General features: G+C 40.9%; 3 protein-coding genes across 3 annotated transcripts in view; 1 reads left to right on the top strand and 2 right to left on the bottom strand.

Moving 5' to 3' along the window:
• Window positions 1–23,255, top strand: part of PHC3 (polyhomeotic homolog 3) — an 82,881-nt gene that overhangs the window by 25,083 nt on the left and 34,543 nt on the right.
• LOC121925393 (A-kinase anchor protein 4-like) lies at window positions 1,955–4,639 on the bottom strand. Its single transcript, XM_042457493.1, has one exon. The coding sequence runs from the start codon at window positions 4,477–4,479 to the stop codon at window positions 2,122–2,124; it is 2,358 nt and encodes a 785-aa protein (XP_042313427.1). The 5' UTR covers window positions 4,480–4,639; the 3' UTR covers window positions 1,955–2,121.
• Window positions 19,053–21,408, bottom strand: LOC121925394 (A-kinase anchor protein 4-like). The gene has a single exon (XM_042457494.1). The coding sequence runs from the start codon at window positions 21,265–21,267 to the stop codon at window positions 19,219–19,221; it is 2,049 nt and encodes a 682-aa protein (XP_042313428.1). The 5' UTR covers window positions 21,268–21,408; the 3' UTR covers window positions 19,053–19,218.

The raw sequence follows: 23,255 nt of genomic DNA, 5'->3' as shown, positions 1-23,255 counted from the left end.
AAAAATTTCTCGATTTATAGGCGAGTATATACAGTATATGAAACATACATGAATTTTGTGTTTAAACATGGGTACCATCTCCAAGATGTACTGTATATGAAAGTATTCAAAAATCTGAAAAAATCCCAAACACTTCTGGTCCCAAACATTTTGGATAAGAGTTACTCAACCTGTATTAAGAAAAACAGTTCTTGGCTTGTTAGCCTCTGCATATCTTTTTTAAAACATCTTATGAAAATTTCTGTTTCATGTTCTTGCATATTTATTTGTTGTTAAAAGATACATACATGTTTTAATTGTAAAAGGAGGATTATATTAAGCCTAAGAGCTCAACTTTGAAAGAAATGTGACATTCACTGTAAAAAAAATAAATCAATAACAGTGTAACATTCAGCATTCCATGAATATGCTTCCCTGCTATTTCTTATTGAAGTAGCGTTTCTTTATTATGGTACCCATGGTGTGAATTACAGTGATGGCATGTGGTATCTTTTTCCTTGTGAAGAAATACTGTAATGCAGAAACAAATGAATGCAATCAGTAACACCGCATTTAAAAAAAAAACGACTTTCTTTCATTTTCCTTGGAGCACATCTGAGTAAGATTAGAAAGGCAGTGAAATAGACATGTGTGATCTGATTGCATACAGAGTTAATACAGAGTAATACAGATGTTCAGAGCACTGGCGAGGATTCAACTTTGTATTTTTGCTGGTTATCACTGCTTCTTGGTGATCACCCCTTCCTCCTGCAAACTTGCACCCTAAAAATCTGGGAAACCCTCTGGAACAATCTCCTGACAACACAGAAGACTGCAGCTGGAGGGGAAGAAAGTGTCAGTTCTACTGTAATACAATGGATATATCAGGGCACTTTTTGATCTTGCCAGTCTCAGAAGGTAGGCTTACAAGAAGGGACTGAGAGCTAAGATGTCTGTATTTAGGTGTTATGTGCAGGAATTCCACCTCATCATAAAGACAGATGTGAGTTTACAGTTACAGGCTTGCAAGTAGCACTGACACCTTCTGATGGTTCTTGTGTATTACATTTCTGGTCCAAAACACACCGCAGAAATAATCCAGTTTGAGACCGCTTTAACTGCCCTGGCTCAATGCTAGGGAATTCTGGCAACTGTTGTGAAACATTTAGCCGCCTCTGTCAGAGCTCTGGTGCCACAATAAACTACAATTCCCAGGAATTCCTAGTACTGAGCCAGAGCAGTTAAAATGGTCTCAAACTGGATTATTTCTGCATTGTATTTTGGACATATCTCTTGCCCAACAAAGGAATAACAAATGTGGATAGATAAGCAGTCCAATTAAAAGTTCTTTTTTCTTTATGTTATGCTAAAATGTAGTTCCAGGCATGAAAACAACATTGGTAGAATCAGTTACAGTAATTAAACAACCCTATTAAATTCAAGGGGCCTTTGTGGACTGATTTTTCAAAAAAAACCCCAGTATTTATAAAAATAATGATAGCGCAAATGCAGGGGAAGCTTTGTAGTCTCAAAACACATAAACCAGTGTAGTCCATCCTATGGATCAAACTGTTTATCCTTTCATTTGCTTTACTAGTCAGTACCATTGTGAAATTATGAATAGGGCCTTTGGAGAAGATTTTATAGGATTTTCTTTGTAGGGAATAGAAAATAAATTACAAAGATAGTAATTTAGACTGTATTGCTCAACTATGAATGTTTTGCTGCAGGTGGTGGTGGGAGGGAAGGAAGGAAGAAATAAAGGGAAAAGGGAACTTCCATCAGTTTTGTAGATAGATAGAAATGGTCATGTCTGATTTCTCATAGCCAGAGGCAGATGTTTAATATCAAACTACAAGGATATTCTGTAAGCAATACTGATAACAATCTAATTAAAAAAAACCCTCTACCTTTGTTTCATTCTTCCATCTCATCCATAAATTTACACACAAATTAATAAACCAATCAATAACAATTGAGATTTGTATTTTTTTATTGGTGCTTTTGCCCAGCTAGTGTGTAACAGCTTGTGGAATTTGATGAACTGTTGTCTATGGAATATGAGCTGTATTGTTATTCCATCAGTAATTAAGATGGCACTTCGCTGGGTGGAAGTAATGAGAGGGAGGTTTTGGCACTTGTCTACAGATTAGCAAGCAACCAGTCAAGAAGTCCGCAACGAGGCATATTTCCCACTGCGGCATCAACCTGTTGTTTCTCAAAATACCTCATTACCTCCTGCAAAATATCTCCCACACTTGCACCCTTCTTGGCTGCTTTGTCAGCCAGCTGAGGAAGCTTCTTCAGCTCCTCATCATTCTCATTCATGAAAGTGAGATTGGGCACTTGGAAGTGGGAGGCAGCCATCCATTGGAGGACAGCCTGGAGTTCTTTGTTCTGCGAGCTGGTATTGGCAGTCTGGTTGTTCACGATCACCTCAGAACCAGCAGGCACAAGTGGCTTTCCAATATTAGAAGATCGTGGAGGTTTCTGGCATGTCATTGAATCCGGCGTTGATACACCTTTGTTTCTTGCAGTAAAGTATGTAGCTTGATCGTCAGAGTAATCTTCAACAACAAAATCAGGGCTTTTTGTCATGTACATACACAGCTTCATCACAGATTCCATCAGCTGATCAATGAATTTCTTGTTTATTTGTTCCATGTTTTCAGAATCCACATCTGAACACTGTTTGGATGAGGACTTCCTGCTAGACCGGTCATCATATGAGCTCTGTTTGAAATTCCTGCTTACCTCACATTCATCCACATTGAAACCAGCTTCTTGTAGGACTTTCTGGATGATTGATAGGAGAGCACTTTGTATTTCTCCTCTCTGATAATCTTGTTGTTGTGGATCACCTTTAGAACCATGAGATTTAGAGCCATGTTTGCCACCCTTTTCAAAATAGCCAAATGAAGATGTATTTGACTCAGAAACTGGCTCTTTGTATTGAGTTAACAAATGTTGCTGTATCAACATTAAAGCTGTCAAAATGAGGTCTTTGGCAAGAAACTCCGTTGTGGAGTTACTCTTTTCTGGCTTCTTGTCATGACATCTGTCTGAACCTTTGCCACCTCCTGTTTTTGACCTTAGCATGCTAATTCCATCTTTAATTATTGTCTCACCTACTTTTTGGGCTGCTGAGTGTCCTGCATCTTGCTTTACCTTTTCTCTTGTATGTAATCCACCTTTCAAAGATGCAAAATGCATACTCGGAGAGTTAGGATCTAATGAACATCCTGTTTTCAGTAAAGAATATACAAGACTGTGCCCTTTCTCCTTAGTTTCCGTCGTCAAAGCATTATACATTCGTAGTACCATTGCTTCTAAAATCTCAGTTGACTTCTGGGTTCCTGCATGGAAGAGATTTTTTTTAACTGTGGTAACAAAGTCTGAGTCCGTCATAAGGACCCCAGTGACATTATGTAGATTTTTCATTGTAGAGTCAATTAAGTCTGATATGACATCCTTGGTGTGTTTCAGAAATACTCTTTTTAAAACCACACAAGCTGGGAGTGGTTGCCTCTTGTGAATCTTGGTGGCATTCACAAATGAGAATGTCATATCCTTAGCATTTTTATTTGCATAAACCATTAGCCCTTTGTTAAAAGAACTACCATCATTGCGACCTGACTGCCTCTTTGGGTGTATCAAATGGGCATGTGACATTGGCTTTCCATCATCATCCTGAATAGATTCACTTTGGTTGGAAGATACTTCACCATAAAAGAGAGAGGTTTTCTTGGGGGTTCCTTTTCCCTCTTCTTTCTTGCCCATGTTATCTTGAGATGATTTACAGCTGGGTTCCTGGGCACTTTCCATTGCCTCATTCACCATTTTGGAAGCAACCTGACTTACAGAACCAGGGGGAAGAGGTTTCCCATCTTTGGTAGCATAGATTGCCTGGCGGATACATTTACTGGCAGCATCTTCCAGATTTTCAGAGATCTCTTTACTTGCCATTTGCATAACCAAAGTACACAGCTTTTGAACAGTGCTTGCAACTTCATCTGCAGCTGCTTTCTGACCTTCAGAAGATTTGAAAGCTGTATTATTGTTATTCTGAGACATCTTGTCAGCTGCTGATGGTTTTTGTTTAGGAGGGGTAGGTGAAGGGGTAAGTGCATGTTGGAATCCACATGCATATTTTTGCAGATCATCAAACAGCCAGGTCACAACGTTGAGTTCTTCAGTTGAACCTTGCTTGAACAAGCAAACTGCTCCTTCAGTCTTAGACTGTTCTGGTGTATCGCTGTCCTTTATTACAATGACCTCTTTGTCCTGCATTTTCCCCAAATCAAGTCCAGTGGCAGATTCATTGCTTTTAGACTGGTCAGCAGCATCTTTTTCTGTATCATCTGTGTTCTTTATGTTCAGGCTGGAGACATCAACAAAACAAATCACTTTGCGGTCCTGATCCTTCCCTCCCTCAGGATTGTAGAGATCTACTTTACACACGCCTGCTTGGCTGTGCAACCAGTCAACTTCCTGAGACATCTTTTGAAGTTTGGAAGTGGAATTGTACCTAAGACTGAATAGGGTGTTCTTTATCAGCTGAGCTGCTTTGATGGCCCTGCCAGACTGAAGATGTTGCCTCCTCTCTCAACTTTCCATGCTCTTCTGGTGCCAGATGTCATTTTCACTTGTGTGCACACATGGTTTCTATGGCAGCAGTGACATCACAAAGAAGCAGCACTGCCACCTACCAGTAGTATGGCTTCAGTTATTTAACAAGGGATAGATGCACAGCCTTTTACCATGTCCACTCTGTCTAATCTGTGAAAAAAATGTTATGTATAGAAGAAAAGGAATAGTGCACTCTCTAGACAAATGATGGAGAATTAATAGTGTCTATTTTCTCTGTTTGTTTTATTTAAAGATTTTTATATGACTCTTCAATAAAATTTCTAGGGTATTTCAATTATATAATTACAAGGCCTTTCTTTATAATTGTATAATTATAATTCTTTTGTATATTTATCTAATTATTTATACAAATGCAAAACCACAACTTAAAAACACATTTGGTAGGCACCTGTTCTCAAGGAATTACTATGCTATTCTTTTGAGTGTAAGGACCATTTCTGGCCACAATACTTATGAGTAGATTTGCCCACAAGGAAGGACTGCATTTTCCACCAGCCTTTATTTGCAGTTTGCTGGCACATAATCACTGAATTACTTCAACAGTTGACCCTTCATATCCATGGATTCTGCATCTATGGAGACAATTATCCACAGCTTAAAAATATATTTTTAAAAATTCCAAAAAAGCAAACCTGGATTTTGTCATTTTATATAAGAGACACCATGTTAATATACTGTAATGTATAATTCTATACATTATATGCTATATAATAGGACCTGAGCATCCACAGATTTTGGTATCCATGGCAGGGTCCTGGAACCAAACCCCAGCGGACACCAAGGGCTCACTATAGTACAGTGTGAACCGCATACACACAAAGAACGGTGAAACGGAGATGACAAGTTTGCCATGCCTAGTCAAAGCAAGAAAACAATTTTAGTTGCCTTGGTTAGTACTCATTGATGGACTTATTTTCTATGATTTCCTTAAAGGAGTTGAATAGTATATATTAAAGAAATAATGTTAACATTTAGAATATAGTCCTTTGTACACATATTTGGGAGATAATTCCATTGAACTGAGTGAGGTTTAGGAGCTGAGATATGTAGAATCACACTCTGTAATTTTACCTTTAACTTGTTATTTTTTTTCTTAAATAATGTCATGGGACTCATAAAAGGCTATGTGCTTTCTCCAGAAGAATTAGTTCCGTTAAAATATTTTAGCTTGACTTTAGTTCGTCTCACTCTATAGAGCCAGTACAGAAGATAGTATTCTGTTCCAGATATAGAATAGATTGGGGTGCTAACTATATTTGAACAAGCAGTATTTGAGAAGAGTTGGATCTGTCTGCATTTTGTTTACCTCAAAATCTATTTGTAACTTAATCTTTGAATTTCATCACCATTCAACTTGATGAATCTGAGGAATATGGAAACTACACAAGAATAAATACTTCTTTTCTAAATTAACATTTGGGAAAGATGCTGTATACCTGATAGTCACTGTATTTCACAATAGGGAAATAACTAGATGTTTTATGGCACTGGAATGCTTTCTGTTACTTGTGCATAAATGCATTTACTTTGGAAGGTATAACATGATATTTTGAATTTGGAGAAATATTTTTGAGTCTGTCTACACAAATTTCTATCTTAAACTTTAGTAGACCAGTTTCTTCCCTCGTCATTTATCATGAAAATGTAAAGTATAATGTTGCAACAGAAATTGGTGTTGTGATACTCTTGCTCCCTATAATAATAATTTAGGAGACAAAGGACCTGAACAGACAGGCCAAAATAAAACTGCTTTGGGCCACTCTGGAGGTATATTGTTTAAATGACACATGCATCTTAAGACGCCCGAAGCTGTGCCAAAGCTGCACTCCAGTCCTTAGGACTGGAGCGTGGCTTTGGTGCAGCTTCTGGCCTCTTAGGACGCATGTTTTATTTCAACAGCACACTTCCAAAGTGGCCCGAAGCAGCTTTATTTTTGGCCTGTATGTTCGGGCCCAAAGAAACACCTTTATCTCATTTTTTGACTAGCAAGTACCTGCTGCAGACTAGGTAATGGGAGAGGAGAGTGGTTAAAGAAAAATCTGAAGCTTTGATGAGAATAGGGGCATCTAACAACAAGTCTTCCACAGTCAAGTTTGATGCAGTCGTATTGCCTAATAAGTTGCCATTAGCAGATTGTGACCTTACTTTTGCTAAAATCTTTTGTGATGGGGAAGGGGAAGAGGCAGAAGCATACATTGTCTTGTAAACAAAATGTCACAGAGTAAATGCTGCTGTTTGGGATGCCGACCAGCCAAGTAGGCATGCCATCTCAGTAAGTGGTCAATTCCATCCTTTACCCCCTAGGTAGTTACCATAACATTCTGTGACTACTGAGCATATTCAGTCCACATTAGACTGTAGATACCTCACTCTTGTTTGTAAATGGTGCTGTTTTAGCTACCTAAGGAATTCTGGTTGGAGAATGAGTTCACCATTAATATGCAGGCTACTCAGGTGTACACTGAGTTAAGAATATAAGAAGAACCGTGCTGGATCATATTAAAAGCTTATGAAGTCTAAGATTTTGTTCCCATAGTGTTCAAACCATGTAGATTGTACACCAGCACACACCCTGGTAATACCAAGCAGAATTAGCAGCCAGAGCAAGACCCAGTAGAGGCTTCACAAGAGGATTTATAATGAATTTTTTAAAAATGTGGCAGTCACACATTAGAATCAAGAGCTGAGAACCCTAAGTGGGAAAGGTCAAGCAGGATGAGGAACACAATAGTGAGAAGGACATTTAGGCTGCTACTTTGACATGGATATGTTATAAAGGCTAAAAGTCTAACTGTGGAGCTGGAAAACTTTGGTTACATTCTCAGACAGTAGAGAAGGAGCCATCCATGAATGGGTCAGCTCAGTGGTTTTCAAGTGGTGGAGCAGGATACCCTGGGGGGGCATGAGAGTTGCTTGGGGGTGGGTGGGGGGCAAGACTTGGGGGCCCTGATCCCTCTTCTTCCCAGACTTTCTTATGTATAAAATTTACCCATGTGTTGAGTTAAATTTACTTAAATAAAACTGTTATAATTTGAATGATGTTATTTCCTTATACAGTAAAATGTTAAAATATGAATATATATGAATGTGCAGTTGAAAATACACACACTAAATAAACAAAATATTTTTATTCATATATTACATCACGTGGAGGGGTGCGACATCTGCATGTAGAGGTAATGTAAAGTGGGATCCCAAGGGTAAAAAGTGTGAGTCCACTGGGTTAATGCCTGTCACTGCCCAGGCAAGACAAGGGATAATGTGCTTTTTTAGAAAGTATTTCCTATTGGATACCCGTCTCCTCCTCTTTCTCTTTGCCTCACCTAGGAAAAGTCATATTCTTCACTCTTAGTTTTTTTTTCTTGGCTATTATATTTTACTCCTCGGTTTTTACTCTTGGGTATTTTCCCCTTTTCTCCTTCCACCTCTTTTTTAAAAGGCACCTCATCCCGTTCTTTCAGCTATTTTCTTTCTCCCCTTTGTCACAGTTTCCTCTTTGACACAGTTTCTTTGTGGGGAGTAGAGATGGGGAAAGTTAAGCCTAAAGCAAAAGGTAATTTGGTCCCTAAGATTCTCGCAGCCCTGAAACACATTTGCATAGTTCGGCATGTGTAAGTGCTCTTAACCGACCTCCATGGGAATTGTAAAGATGCGGACTTGCCTTCACCCCCACTGCAGCATCTGCCTCTGGAGCTGCTGCTGCAAATTGGATGGTTGAGTTAGCAGAAAAGAATAATAACCCTTTGGTCCCTCTCCATGACAGTAGATATTGCAGACAGTAAGAGAGGTTATACTATAGAATTCATTTAAACACCAAAGCATCACTTGCTCGGGTCCAAGTTTCCAAAAACCTCTCAAAGAACCTCACAGTGCATTTGGCCATCACTTGTCTGTTAGAGCTGGAGACCATAGAGACAGTCCCTCCAACTGAATGATCATAAAATCATAGAATTGTAGAGTTGGAAGAGACCACAAGGACCACATGTACCTTTGTTTGTGTTACCTCAATAACCACTATCATTTCAGAGCCCAGCCTTTCGGGTTGGCCTCAGCTTGGGTATTCACCAAGCTGATAGTCCACCTTAGACTACAGGACATTCATATCTTCCCATATCTGGACAATATCCTTTTAAAATCTCACCCTTTTCCAAGGCCCAAAATGTTCTAACAACAACCCTGTAAGTTTTTCAGGCCCATGGTTTTATGGTCAGCAAAGTCATCTCTCCCTAACCCACAGGCTACTATACTTAGGTGCCTTAATAGACACCAAAAATGGTTATATTGCTCCCTCTCCAGATTAGAATAGCAAAAATCAGAAAGGATTTTTTTGCGAGAGCAAAGAGATCAGATGTATCTCTGAAACATCTATTGGGTCTGATGATTTCTTCTATTTACCTCTTCACTTGGGTGAGGTTCCGCTCTTGTCCCCTGCAGTGGCCCCTTTGACTGTTTCAGAGATTCAGAGCAAAGTATCAACATATCAGGGTTTGTCTAACCCAAGAAATCAAAATATCACTCCTACAGTAGACAAATGCACACAGTCTTTCTCTAGGAATTCCCTCGCAAACCATTGAAGAGTAGGTCTTAATACAGGTGCCAGCCTTCTGGGCTGAGGAGCTCATTTCTGGGACCTATCAGCTCAGGAGGTCCAGACCCCAACACAACAGGCTCACAGCATTAATTGGCTTGCACTTCAATGCCATGAAGTTAACACTCCTTCATTTCCAAAAAGCCCTCGGAGGGATCGTATGTTCTTGTTGGAATGGACAAGGAAACTGCAAAATCATACTTGATCAGGCAGGGAGATGCTTGCTCCCTCTCTGTACACAAGGAGGCTCATTTCCTTCTCTTCTGGGCAGAGGAGAACGTTATCTCAGCACAACACATTCAGGGCTCAGTACATAAGCAGACTTCCTGAGCTGCCATGCTCTAGATCCGGGAAGCGGAGCCTGGACATGGCCATTTTTCAGCAGCTACATGCATACTTCAAAGACCTACAGATCAAACTCTTCACATCAGACACAAGCCACAAACTCCCCAGGTATTTCACCAGGTTCCAGGCCCTCAGGACAGAAGCCCAATATGCCCTGCAGACAAACTGGCTATATGTGTTGCCTCCAACACCTGTAATCTCTGCTATACTCAGGAAGATCAGGCAGGAAAAAACAACAGTCATTCTCATAGTTCCACATTAGCCCCACAGGCCTTGCTTCTTCCATCTGTTAGCCCTGATGATCCAAGAACCTCTGCTACTTTCAATCCTGTTCAACCTTGGCTGCACCTACCTGCTTGGCAACTGAACAAAGGTTTTATTTGAGAGCAGGCTATTCGGAAAGGGCAGTAAATACACTTTTGACTTCCAGATGAGATTCAACCCTCAGTATATATGAGATCACTGGGAAAGTCTTTCTCAGATGTCTTGGAGGAAATCAGTCTCCTCACACAGCAGACATGAATGTGATCTTACACTTTCTCCAAGCAGACCTCAATTTAGGTCTGAAGCCCAGTACTTTAACAATGCCAGACTGCAGCCTTGGCATCAACCAGCCAAAAGTAACTTATCCCCATCCACATATGAAGAGACTTTTAAGCCTGGCTTCTCTCATTCCACCAGTTTCTCATCATTTCCCATCTTGGGATCTCCATGAGGTATTAAAAGTCCTGTCCAGGCTGCCATTTGAATCACTAAAGAGAGTTTCACTCTGAATTCTGTCCATAAAAGTTTTTTTTCTCATGGCTCCTCAGCCAGGAGGAGCTCAGAGCTGGCAACCCTTTACGTGGACCCCTCTCACAGCAAATTTGATGCTGTCTCTCTTTGGATTGATCCCAATTTGATCCCAGTGGCAAACCTGTGCTGAAGAAATCTTGCCAAGAAACCCGTTCTCCAGTTTTTTCTGTTTCAACAGCCAAATTGAGTATAGGGTTAAGATGATCATTTAGTAACGACTTTAATGCAAATAAAACGTTATGGCCACATAGAGCATGTTGCTATGGTGTCATAGCTCCATGTCTCCATCTGACTTTAAAAGCTAGCAGCTGTATGGAGCAAAGGAATTCTGTGGTGCTGGTGAGCAAGATGCTGTTGCAACTCTTCATTGTACCATATCTTGTTGGCAGGAGAAGGCTGGATGCTACATCCTTTGGCGCCGGGCTCTCTAGCACTATAGAACTTCCTTGCTTGGTACGACTGCCTCGTATTTAAGGTAGGTATTAGGGGTGTTTGCAGTCATGGCAATGGAGCCATGATTGTAAATGTAAATATGAAAGAGTTACAAGATCATACATCTAGTTGAAGACATCATAAGCGACTAACAAAATGCCAGCCTATTTTTGTCCATGTAATTTATGTTACCATGTTCTCAGTCTTCAGTTTGAAGTTGTATACAATTTGATTGAAAGAAGGGCCATTAATGGTTATTGTTCTATGTGTCTTGTTCAGCAAAAATCAAAGAGACAGAGAGAGAAGCCATATAGATAGATATAGATAGCTACAGGTATCTATAGGGCTCATACTACTTATTCAGACTACTGAATTATCCTCCAGTGTGAGTGAGTACATTGACTGGTAAATGTTGCATTGCACTCTTGCAAATCATCACTAAAAATTTTTCCCCTATAAGTACTGAGTGCCTGTGCAGACTCCCCAGTCTGTCCTCACCACCTACCTGACAAGTAAATGTATGAAGCAGGGCTAATATAAAACAGTGCTGTGATCAGCAACGACTCATGCAATTAACATAATCGTTTGAGAAGAAACAGTTTTATGAAATAGGCCTCCCCCAGTTCTGCTTGTTAGAATCATGTCTTTAACACATTTACTTGTGAGCTGTACTCGGAGGGATTTCCTTCTAATAAGATTTGTAAAAGATCTTGTCTTGTCTGTGATTTTTCCCTCCCTATAAACTGTTGAGTCTGTTTTCAAAGGCTTTTTGCAAGATATTCTAGCTTGTTTAATATCCAAATTAAAGAAGTTTTCAGTAAAGTTCAGCATTTAAAATAAGGTTGCATAAAATGACTCTCTCTGACCTTCTATTTTTAAACAGATCTGCTTTGATCACTGCTCTTTGGAGAGGTATCTAACTATTATAAATTAAAAATTAAAAACTAAAATCTATTTAAAAATGAAGTGCTGAAAAAATGCCCTTCTCTATAAAGTTGTATATTCTTCTGCTGGTATTCAACTGGGTGAAATTCAGTGTGGGTTTGCTCTACTTAACTATTTTAAAAGATAGGCTCAATGTACTATCTCTTACTGTCTTAATATCAGAACTTTTGCTTATGTTAGTGGAAATATTTAGAAAATGAAATTTTAGATCAAAGTTTAGTCTTTTTTTATTTTTAAAAGAATATAACTAGATATAAATGTAAAAATACATCAGTAAGCCAGCTAAAGCAGGCTTCAGATTTTTTGTTTGTTTTTTTGTTTATTTGGCTTGTCTCTTTGGATCAGGGGTAGGCAACCTTTTTGAGCTGGGGGCCGGGTTGCTGTCCCTCAGACAACTGGGGGGCCGAAGCCAAAAAATAAATAATTAAATATTTTTAAAAGAAATAAATACATAAATAAACCAGGACAAATGTAGGACAAAATTTTCAAATGGAAGACACTTTTTTTAAAAAAATGGAGGACACGTGAAAAAATTTGCAGATTTTTTTTAAAAAAATGTTAATATAAATGCATGTTTCTGAGGCTTCTATAGACAATTACCCCCCAAAGGCCCTGGCGGCAATCGGCGGCAGGACCAGGCGGGGGCTGGTCCCAAGGCCTCGCCGGGCCGCATCCGGCCCGCGGGCCGCAGGTTGCCTACCCCTGCTTTGGATGGTTAAATCTGAATGATGTCTTGCAAAATGATATGATATTTTGCTAATATGAAATAGCTAAAGTTGTTATTTTCAATTCATTAGCGCCTTACTATACATTTAATTGTATGCAGTCACTTACTTTTACAGACAGTAACTGCATACATTGAATAGTTTCTGTTGGTGTTGATAGGGTGTAATGTAGGAATCTATGGACTGGGCTGTATCTCTCACAAATAACTTGGATTTGTGGTGTCTTGGTGGCAGTCAACTAATAGACCAGCCAAATGAAGAGCAGGAGTGAGAATTCTGCAGCCCTACAGATATTATTGGACTGCAACTCTTAGCAGTCCCCTCTGTTTTGTGTTCTGACTGGGGATGCTGGGGCCTACAGTTTAATAGCATTTGGAGAGCCACATGATTTTCATAATTGATCTAATGGAAGCAGGAAATGGCAGTTCTCCCTTCTTCACTGCAGCCTTCCATGCACCTCCACAACTAGATCTGAATAACTAGAAAACTCTCTTGAGCTTTTTTAATGATGCAGAGTAGGGATGAAACAGGACTTCATAACAGAGCAAAAAATACTGTATAACCAATTTTTTGTTGTTCCATAGAAGCAGCCTTTCTTTTCTTTTTGCTGCCTACTTGCCATTACATTTGAGAGCCAGTGTGATGTAGTGATTTGAGTGTGGGAGACCAGGGTTTGTATACTCACAAGGCCATGGAAACTCAATGGTTGACCTTGGGCAAATCACAATCTCTCAGCCTCAGAGGAAGCAAAGGCAATCTTACAAGCAAATCATGCCACAAAAACTCTGTGATAGGGATCACCATAAGTCAGAAAATAACTTAAAGGCTCATAAAGCCATTACATTTGCAATGCAGATAGTACTTAGACCTAGCTGTCAGCTGTATTGCCTGAGGAAATAATATTCCACCAAGGAGGAATGGGGTTTTCCCATTTTGTGCTGTGTCCAAATGGACATAGGTAGCTGTTGCTTGTGTTAAGACTGTCCGTGTTATTTCATATATAATAATAATAATAATAATAATAATAATAATAATAAAATTTTTATTTATATCCCGCCCTTCCTGCGATCAGGGCGGCTTACAACAGAGATTAAAACAATCCATACAATACAAAAGATTAAAATACAAATACATCAGCCCTCCATTTAAAATAACAGGCATAAAAGCCCCATAGCCCAACCTCTTGGCCACGGAAGAGGAGGGAGGCCCACAGGATTTTATTCGGGGAATGCCTGTTGGAACAGGAAGGTTTTCAGGTCCTTCCTGAATTGGGCCAGGGTGGTAGTCGAGCGGAGCTCAGTGGGCAGCGTATTCCAAAGGGCTGGGGCAGCCGTGGAGAATGTCCTCCGTGTGGTGGAGGCTAACCTAGCCCCAGGCACCTTCAGTAATTGCTGCCCAGACGTTCTGAGGGTGCGAGGCGGAATGTACGAGGAGAGGCGGTCCTTTAGGTATCCTGGGCCCAAGCCATTTAGGGCTTTATAGGTGATCACCAACACCTTATATTGAGCTCGGAAGCGGATAGGCAGCCAATGGAGGTCTTTCAAAACCGGTGTTATATGGCTGGTCCTGGGAGCACCAGTGACCAGCCGGGCTGCCATATTCTGCACCATTTGCAGCTTCCGAGTTTGGTATAAGGGTTGCCCCATGTAGAGTACATTGCAGAAATCCAGTCTCGAAGTTACCAGAGCATGTACAACAGTTTCTAGGTCCCTCTGGGCCAGGTATGGGCGCAGCTGGCGAATAAGCCGAAGCTGATAACAGGTGCTCTTGACCGTCGCATTCACCTGAGCTGTCAGGTGAAGCGACGAGTCAAGAAGCACCCCCAAACTGCGCACGGAGTCCTTCACAGGGAGCGTGACCCCGTTCAGGACAGGTGGAACCACCGCCATTCCTGGACCAGGAGAACCTATCACTAGTACCTCCGTTTTCTCTGGATTCAATTTGAGTCGGTTTTCCCTCATCCAGCCCATTACTGACTCTAGACAGGCCACGAGAGGAGAGACGCCATCCCCAGTCACTGCATCAGTCGGAGACATAGAGAAAATGATTTGGGTGTCATCAGCGTACTGATAACCCCGCGCCCCATGTCTCCGGATGATCTCTCCCAGCGGTTTCATGTAAATGTTAAATAGCATGGGAGACAGAATGGCTCCTTGAGGGACCCCAGTTTTAAGGGGCCTCTCGTCAGAGCACACGTCTCCCAGCTGCACCATCTGGGACCTCCCGGAGAGGTAGGAACGGAACCACTGGAGCGCAGTGCCCCCGATCCCCACCTCTGCCAGGCGTCCCAGAAGGATACCATGGTCTATGGTATCAAAAGCCGCTGAGATGTCCAAGAGCACCAACAGGGACACGCTTCCCCTGTCGATGCTCAGATGGAGATCATCGACCAAGGCGACCATGGCCGTCTCAACCCCGTAACCCGCCCGGAAGCCAGTTTGAAATGGGTCCAGATAATCCGTTTCATCCAAGACCGCCTGAAGCTGGATCGCAACTATATATATGACTTCGCTGCTGTGGAATGGTTGCTGAGATATAAGTATAAAGATTTAAGACTATGCAACTAGGGTTTGTACATGTGAGTTGGTTATATTCAGATTCACAAAATTCCATGTGTGTGTTTGAAGGAGGTGGGGAAAGAATACTGGGTAACTAGTAGACAGGTGTTTGGGATGGCTGGTGTGTGTGTATATGTGTGTGTCCCCTGAAGTCACTTGTCAATTTATGGTAATCCTATGCATTTCATAGGGTTTTCTTAGGCAAGGAGAGGTGGTTTTGAGAATTTCTTCCTCTGAAATACAGCCTACAGCACCTGGCATTCATTGGTTGTCTCCCATCCAAGTATGGCTGCTACCCACTTACAAATGGGTTACTTGGAGAAATGGACAGAGGGAAATTTGTAAATCCCTGGTGTAAAGTTGAGACTACTAACAGGTCATCGGATATAGCCCCAGGTTCTTGTTCCCTTCAGTTACTATAGCTTGTTCTCCAGCTTGAGATCCAAAGCCTTTAAAACTGTCTCCTTTGTGGCGCTCTGTTGAAGTTTTGATGAGATCTGCTCAAATCCAAAATGATGCATAAGCACCATTAAATCTTTTTCTTCCAGCAAGCTGTGAGTAGAGACACATGTGGAGATATATTGTTCATATGTATGGAGAGAGGATTTTTTTAAATTGATGTTAGAAATAATGTGTATTTTAACTGGAGCTCAACCAACAAGCTGTCTAAGAAAGGAAACTGGTAATCTGGCAAAACTTCGAGAAAACACTATTGAGATTCCTGACAGGACTCCACCAATAGTAACATCACTTCTGCAATAGTATTACTCTTGTCTTACATTGCAAGCTATTCCTCCTTTGTCATGCATTATAATTATACTGTCACACAGCATGTTGCCCATTCCGTACTACTTATTAAATTTTCTTGTTCTTCACAGCCTAGTCTTTGCTTCCCTCAGCTTTGAAGTAGCATGAAACTAATCTTCACATTAAATAAAGTTGTGTGCAGAAGAACTTTGCCTTAGTTCTTTGGTGTTTTTTTTTTTACCAGAACCTAGCCTTGTTTCAAACCTTGTGTCTTGATTTTGATACCAGAGCTAGCTCCAGGTTTTTGTAAGTCAGTGATCAACTTCAGCAGAGTCTGTAATGAAAGATACAGTGAGAGGCAGAGGGCATGGGCTGTGTGAAAAATCCTCTGCCTCTTAGGGATCGTTCCCACTTTGATAAGCTCCAAATCCTGATTTGGTGTATACGCCCCTAGTTCCACTGGAAATCAATTCTGATCCTCATTGGATCGATTCCAGGGTTAATAAAGTGGAGCAAACACAAAAAGCCTGGGGTTTTTTGGTAGCAGTTATTTTGAAGTTCTTTTGAGAAAAATTGATTCTCAAGTGAGTTCAATAAGTGGGAACAACAGATCAGAATCGATTCATTCTGTAGGGGAGGGACTAATGGCAGAGGGGTATTTATCATCCCTCCTCAGTTTTTGGCAGATCCAACATCCCCCCCCCCCAGCGCTGCCTTTGTACATGTAATGGTGCATTTTTAAAAAGTAAAATTGATAACAGTATTTGATTGATAGATCAATCAATCAATTGATCAGTCAACTGATTGATCAATCGATCGAATATTCTATCAATTTTACTTTTTAAAAAAACACATTGCCCCCCCCATTCATCCTCCTGCCTCATTCCCCAGCTTCTCCCTCTGTCCCCGGCTTCCTCCAACTGGCTCCTTCTTCTTCCATTCCCTGGTTTCCTCCTTCTGTCCCTGGTTTCTTCCTTCTGTCCCTGGTTGGTTCCTTCTCCTTCCGTTAACCATTTTCCTCCTTCTCCCTCCATTCCCTGGTTTTTTCCTTCTGTCCCCAGCTTCCTCCTCCTCCCTCCATTCCCCGGTTTTCTCCTTCTGTCCCCGGCTGGCTCCTTCTCCCCCCATTCCCCGGCTTCCTCCTCACCCAGAGCCAATTTGAAGTGGCACAACTAGTGGGGACGACAACCATGCCAAAAAAAGCGATTACACTGGGGTAAGAAAAGACCTGCTTTATAGTGGGAACGAGGGACGTTTTGGAATTGATTTCCAACACGGAGTGAGGTCAAATCAGGAATCGGTTTAAATTGCAAGTGGGAATGAGTCTTCAGTGTGTATCTGCTAAGGTCAAATGCATTGTGCAAAATGATAGACATTTTGGGGTACTATTATCTATGGACCCAGACCCAGCAAGTGTCAAAGTCCAAGCTCATCAACCACTGACATAATCTATATTATATGCAAAAGCATATAATATATTTTGTTATATTAATTATAAATTGTGCTTTTAAACCTGGTGGGGGGGGGAGCCATTTCCCCAATGACTGCCAGTACAGTAAACCAGGGAGAAGTGTACTTAACCACTTGCCCTAAAGTATAAAATGTGAATATTTAGTATGTTGTTTAACTGAAAAATCAGCATTTGCTTTTTCCAATTACAGTAAGTACATTTTTATGAATATATTTTTGTAATTATTATCTCCACCAAATGTTTTCAGCTTTCTCCTATTTCCAGAAATCTTGCCCAGAGATTTCTTACTTTCTGGAACATGTTGTAATATTCTTACAGCGATCCAGCAGCCAAACTGTTTTATGGGAGAAAAATATCTTCATATAACAGGCTTCTAATCCTTGACCCTTATACATATTTGTTATGTAGAAATGATTAAAATATACTGCATATACTTGTGTATAAGTCTAGAAATTTTAGTCAAAAATTGACCCAAAGAGCTCGAGTCGACTTATACACAGGTCAGTGTAAGTACTGTACTTTAACCTTTTTTTAAAAAGGGAACCATCCCCTGGTGAAAGACAAGAGTGTAATTTGTGGGGGAAGCACTGAGCTCCCCCCCCCCCCCTCTCTCATCCCTCCAGCCTTTAATGTGAGCACAAATATGCCTGCTGGAATTTTGTAAAATTTTTGGCATTGTTTTCCTTTGCTTCATCTCTTAGATCTTAGGTTTTACCCTCAACATATCCATGGGTCATATCAAAATCCATAATTTTGGCCCCAAAACCTGCCCTTGACTTATACATGAGGTCGACTTACAGTAGAGTATGTATGGTAGTCCCAAATCCTTGCTAGACTAAAAGGAGCACCATTTTTTCTAGGCCATGGTCTTAAGACAGTGCAAGACAAACTGAGGATAGCAGACATTGATCTGTCTTACTGCCTGAAATTAGATTCTAATCCTGTAATAAACATGATAGTTGTCAATGAAATAAAACATAATACACAAAGAAAAACAAAGATGTGCCAATGCATCTGGAATCTGATGGCAATAGGAATCTGCAGTTCATTCCTTCTCCTCTCTTATTATCATGAGGTTTCATGCATTTAATTTTTTTTTTGATACATTACTGTGTGCAAACTTTAGCAAGCAAGCTCTACCAGCATTTATACATTTCTGCAACAGATTGTAGCCAGTTTGGATGTATCTACTGTATGTAAAGAGAGGTGGAGCAGTTTAGCAATTAAATTCTTCTACTGCCCTGCACAGTGAGCAGCAAAGCTGTGGGCAGGAGCAAAGAGTGGGCAGTTACTTTATTCTTTGAAATATACAATCTTTTAAAACAAACTAGACTAGGGACAGAAATGGGGAAGTGTAAATACACTATCCTCACATTTATTTTCTTGATCCAGTGACTCTCGTTTTGGTGTCATAATTCTTCTCTCTATCTATAAGCGGATGAGAATAGAATGGAGGAATTTTAAAACACTAACAAAGCAGAAGTGGCCATAAAACTTTTAACACAATTTGATTTATACCTCTTTGGACTTAACTGCCACATTGACCCTTTCTCAACTGCTGTGGTTGGCAAGTTGCACTGTTTTTAAAAGTTTCTTGCTGAAATCATTACACTTCTGTACCCTGTCTTTCTGTACTTTTACCAGTACTGTAGTGTTCATTAACGGCCTACAGAAGTGGTAGAAATTTGAATACTTATAGCTACATCCTACAATTAATAAATATTTTAGTATATTCATTGTGTTATGTATCATGATGCAACTGATTTGGAACTGATTGTTTTGTTGGACATGATCAATAAAACAGCTTGTCTCCCCTCTCACTTTTTTTTATTCCTTTTTATTGATGAGCTTGCCCAGCTGCCCCAGTTCAGTGCGTTGTTGCTTGCAATGGGGCTGCGGTGATGGTGTCTTTTGCGCCAGAAAGAATGGTTTGGGCGCCTGGGCTGGGAACGTGAGTGTAACATGAGAGGGAAGAGTTGGTTCTTACAGGTTAGCAAGCAGCCAATCAATTAGTCCACACCGAGGCATGCGTCCCGACATGGCATCCATTTGTTGTTTCTCGTAGTACCTCATTATCTCCTGAACTATGTCTCCCACACTGTATCCCTTCTTGGCTGCTTTTTCAGCCAGCTGAGGAAGTCTGGACAGCTCCCCATCTTGCTCATTCATGAATGTCAGGTTTGGCACATTGAATTGTGAAGCAACCAACCACTGGAGCACAGCTTGCAGCTCTCTGTTTTGTACACTATTGTTAGAGTTCTGGTTATTGACAATCACTTCGGAGCCTGAACCACCTAATGGTCTCCCACATCGTCCCTCAGAGTCACTTCCTTTAGCCATCAGCATGCACAACTTCATTACAGATTCCACCAGCTGGTCAATAAACTGCTTGTTTATCTGTTCCATGTCATACATGTCACTCCCTCCACTTGATTTTGATAAGGCCCTTTGGGGCCTGCTTTCAACAAAAGGAGGCTGCTTATAGCCCTTATCACAGGTAGTCTCATCTGCAAAACCAGCTTCTCTGAGTACTTTCTGGATGATTGACAACAGAATACTTGAAATATCACCTTTTTGTGATTCCAAGTTATCCATCCTGCCACCTCCTTGCCTTGCATTGTATTTGGAACCACCAGATCTGTCATGGACATAGCCAAATGATGTAGTGTTTGTCTCACGCATTCCTTGGTCCTTATTTTTTTCTAGGAGGTGCTGCTGTATTAACATTAATGCCGTTACAATAAGGTCTTTCGCATACACATCCATTGAACAGTGCTTGTTGTCTGAGCCCTTGCTTCCAGATGGAAGGGCCCGCATCGGTCCATGTCCTTTGCCTCCCCCATGCATTTCACCTTTAAGTGATGCAAACTGGAGTCCCTGAGTTCTGGAATCTGTGTGAGTACCTGCTTTCAGTGCTGTGAATGCTAAGCTTTGAGATTTTTTATCATCTCCTCCTGCCAGTGCTTTGAACAAACGTTTCACCATTGCTTCCAGAATTTCAGTTGACTTCTGTGTTCCTGCATTGAAAAGGTTCTTCTTTACTGTGTTCACAAAGTCTGAGTCAGTCATGAGCACGCCTGTGACGTTGTGAAGGTTTTTCATGGTGGAGTCAATTAAGTCAGATATGACATCTTTGGTATGTTTGAGGAGTACTTTCTTTAACACCACGCAAGCTGGTGGGGGATGCTTTCCCTTTTGTACTTTCATTGTTTTCATGAATGAGAACATCATATCGGATGCAACCTGGTTTGCATATACCATCAGTCCTTTGCTTACAGAACCATCATCTTGTCCAGACTGTTTCCTTTCACACATTTGTCTGTCTGACCCCTGCCTGTAGCCATTCTGACTAGACTGATTCATTTCACCATAAAAGAGTGATGCTTTTCTGGGATCATCATGGGATGACTTAGAGGATAATTTACCATAGTCATCACCCATCTTGCTGTTAGATCCACGGATTGACTGCCGAATACACCTACCATTGTTTTCAAATTTATCCTTCATTTCTTTATGTGCCATTTGAACCACTAAGGAACAGAGCTTGTTAACATAATATGAAAGATCATCTCCTCTCTGGTTACCAGAGCCCCTGAAGGATGTATCACTGTTTTGAGACATCTTGTCAAGTGCAGGCGAACCGTATGCTGATTTACGAGGGCCTGAGGGGGTTAGTGCATGCTGGAATCCAACTGCGTATTTCTGAAGATCGTTGCTGAGCCAGCTCACAACGTTGACTTCTTCAGAGGAGCCTTGTTTGAAAAGGCAGACTGCTCCTTCAGTGTTAGTTTGGTGATCTCTCTCGTTGTCTTTTATCACAATGACTTCCTTTTCTTCAAGATTACGCAGGTCAAGGGAAGGGTCGGCTACGTTACTACCTCTCTTATGTTTCTCTTTGTCTTTTATATTAAGGCTGGCAACGTCAACGAAACAGATCACTTTACGGTCTTGATCACTTGATCCGTCTGGGCTGTAGAGGTCTACTTTGCAAAGGCCTGCCTGACTGTGTAACCAGTCAATCTCCTGAGCCATACTAGTTGTCCGAAAGCAGAATTGGTCCCCCGGTCATGGAGCGTTCTTGTTTCAGTTTTTGCTGACCCTGCCCCACTCAAGATGTTGCCTCCTCTCTCAGCTTTCCATGCTCTTGTACTGGCTGGTGGCATTTTCATTTGTGTGGACACATGGTCTCTATGACAGCAGTGACATCATAAAGCATGAATATCATCCACCAACCAGTAATGGCCATGCTTAACACAAAATTGCTTGCCATTTTCATCCCTTTACCTGTACTAAAACTATATTCTAAGGTTAAAAGTTTTATTTTGAGTAGCTTATTCAAAAATATGGAAATTATTTTTGCTTCCTAAATGACCTGCCCAATTCAAACAAAATCAAGAAATTAGACAACACTTTTTGTGTATCTGAGATACACTTTTTTCTCTACAGTTAAATGTATTTTATTTCATTTACACAAAGCTCATTATACTACTGATATCAGTGTTTATTAGAAAGAAATATTATTCTTTCTTATATAGGGTCTTTGATTTTAAGGCTTCTAGTGACATTATGAAGAAGAAATTATAATATGTCACTAAATCCTGCCTATTTTCTCCTGATTGCTTCTTTCTGCCTTTCTACTTCCTTTTCATTGTTCTTTGAAGCTTTTAATACATGAATATGTTATCTCTTTAAAATAGGATTGTAGGTTGGACCAAGGTAGCTCATCTAAGGGGCTCATAAATGGAAATACCATCCTTCACATAATCTGGACCCAAACAGTATAGGGCTCTGTAGGTCTTAACTAGTGCTTTGAATTGTGCCTGGAAACAGCCCAGCAGCCAGAGGAGCAGTTGCAACATGGGAGTTGGAGGGGGAATGGTAAATTCACAACCACTGTATAATTCTATAGCTTAAATTCTACTACATTTTAGTGGTGCAATTCTGTTTGGTACATATTAGAGAATCATAGACTCATAGAATCCTAGAGTTGGAAGAGGCCACAAGGGCCATCCAGTCCAACCTCCTGCCATGCAGGAACTCTCAATCAAAGCATACCCGACAGATAGCCACCCAGCCTCTGTTTAAAGACCTCCAAGGAGGAAGACTCCACAACTCTCCAAGGAAGTGTGTTCCCCTGTCGAACAGCCCTTACTGTCAGGAGGTTCCTCCTACTGTCGAGGTGGAATCTCTTTTCTGGTAGCTTGCATCCATTGTTCTGGGTCCTGTTCTCAGGAGCAGCAGAAAAAAAGCTTGCTCCCTCCTCAATATGACATCCCTTCAAGAAGATGGATGATTTTGGGATTTGGACATTGTTTTGGGGTATTGAAGATTGATAATTCAGATGACAGTTGCAGTTGAACTTTTTTCTACCACCTTCCACCCTTTGGCCCTTCATGCTGTCCAAAAACCACCTCTGTAAGGTTGCCAGGCCTTACATAGACAGCTTTGAGATCCCATGCTGGACCCCACCTTTGCACCAGCAGAGGATCTTTGGCTACTACCTAGAGTTTTATCAAAACTTTCATAGGTTACCTGATCACTCTCTTGCTTCTTTTGTTCATGTACATTCCACTACCCACAAGAAGGTGCATGTGCAAAACTGGTTACCACACTATTTTATTCTTGCAAGTTCAGTCTCAGTGAGACGTTGGTGCAGGGAAACTGTTCTTCCGTTGTACATTTTATACAACCATAACAGCAAGGCAATGTGTTCTGTGATTGTACATCTCTCTGAATGTGATCAACAGAGAGAGGGAAAAGACATCCAGAAATAAATGGAACAAAGTTGTCCTGTGGCAAACTCTCAAAAAACTCTAGATCCATCATGCTCCAGGAGTAGTTGTTGTTGCTACTGTATGTGCAGTCAAATTGCCTTTGACCTATGGTGTCCCTATGATTGAGACCCTATGCTGAACCCTTCTAAACTCAGAGCCATGACTCAATCCATCTGTAATGTGACCCACTTCTTTTCCTACTCCCTTCCACTTTATCATTTTCCAGTGAGTCATGATATATCCAGA

This window comes from Sceloporus undulatus, chromosome 3 (assembly GCF_019175285.1).
Source record: "Sceloporus undulatus isolate JIND9_A2432 ecotype Alabama chromosome 3, SceUnd_v1.1, whole genome shotgun sequence".
Taxonomy (NCBI): domain Eukaryota; kingdom Metazoa; phylum Chordata; class Lepidosauria; order Squamata; family Phrynosomatidae; genus Sceloporus; species Sceloporus undulatus.
The sequence above is the reverse complement of the archived record's forward strand: the minus strand, read 5'-3'. Positions and strand labels throughout refer to the sequence as shown.

What these genes read in the sequence shown, in the direction of transcription:
- LOC121925393 (XM_042457493.1), bottom strand. Translation starts at nt 4,479, where the DNA reads ATGTCTCAGGAAGTTGACTGGTTGCACAGCCAAGCAGGCGTGTGTAAA.
- LOC121925394 (XM_042457494.1), bottom strand. Translation starts at nt 21,267, where the DNA reads ATGGCTCAGGAGATTGACTGGTTACACAGTCAGGCAGGCCTTTGCAAA.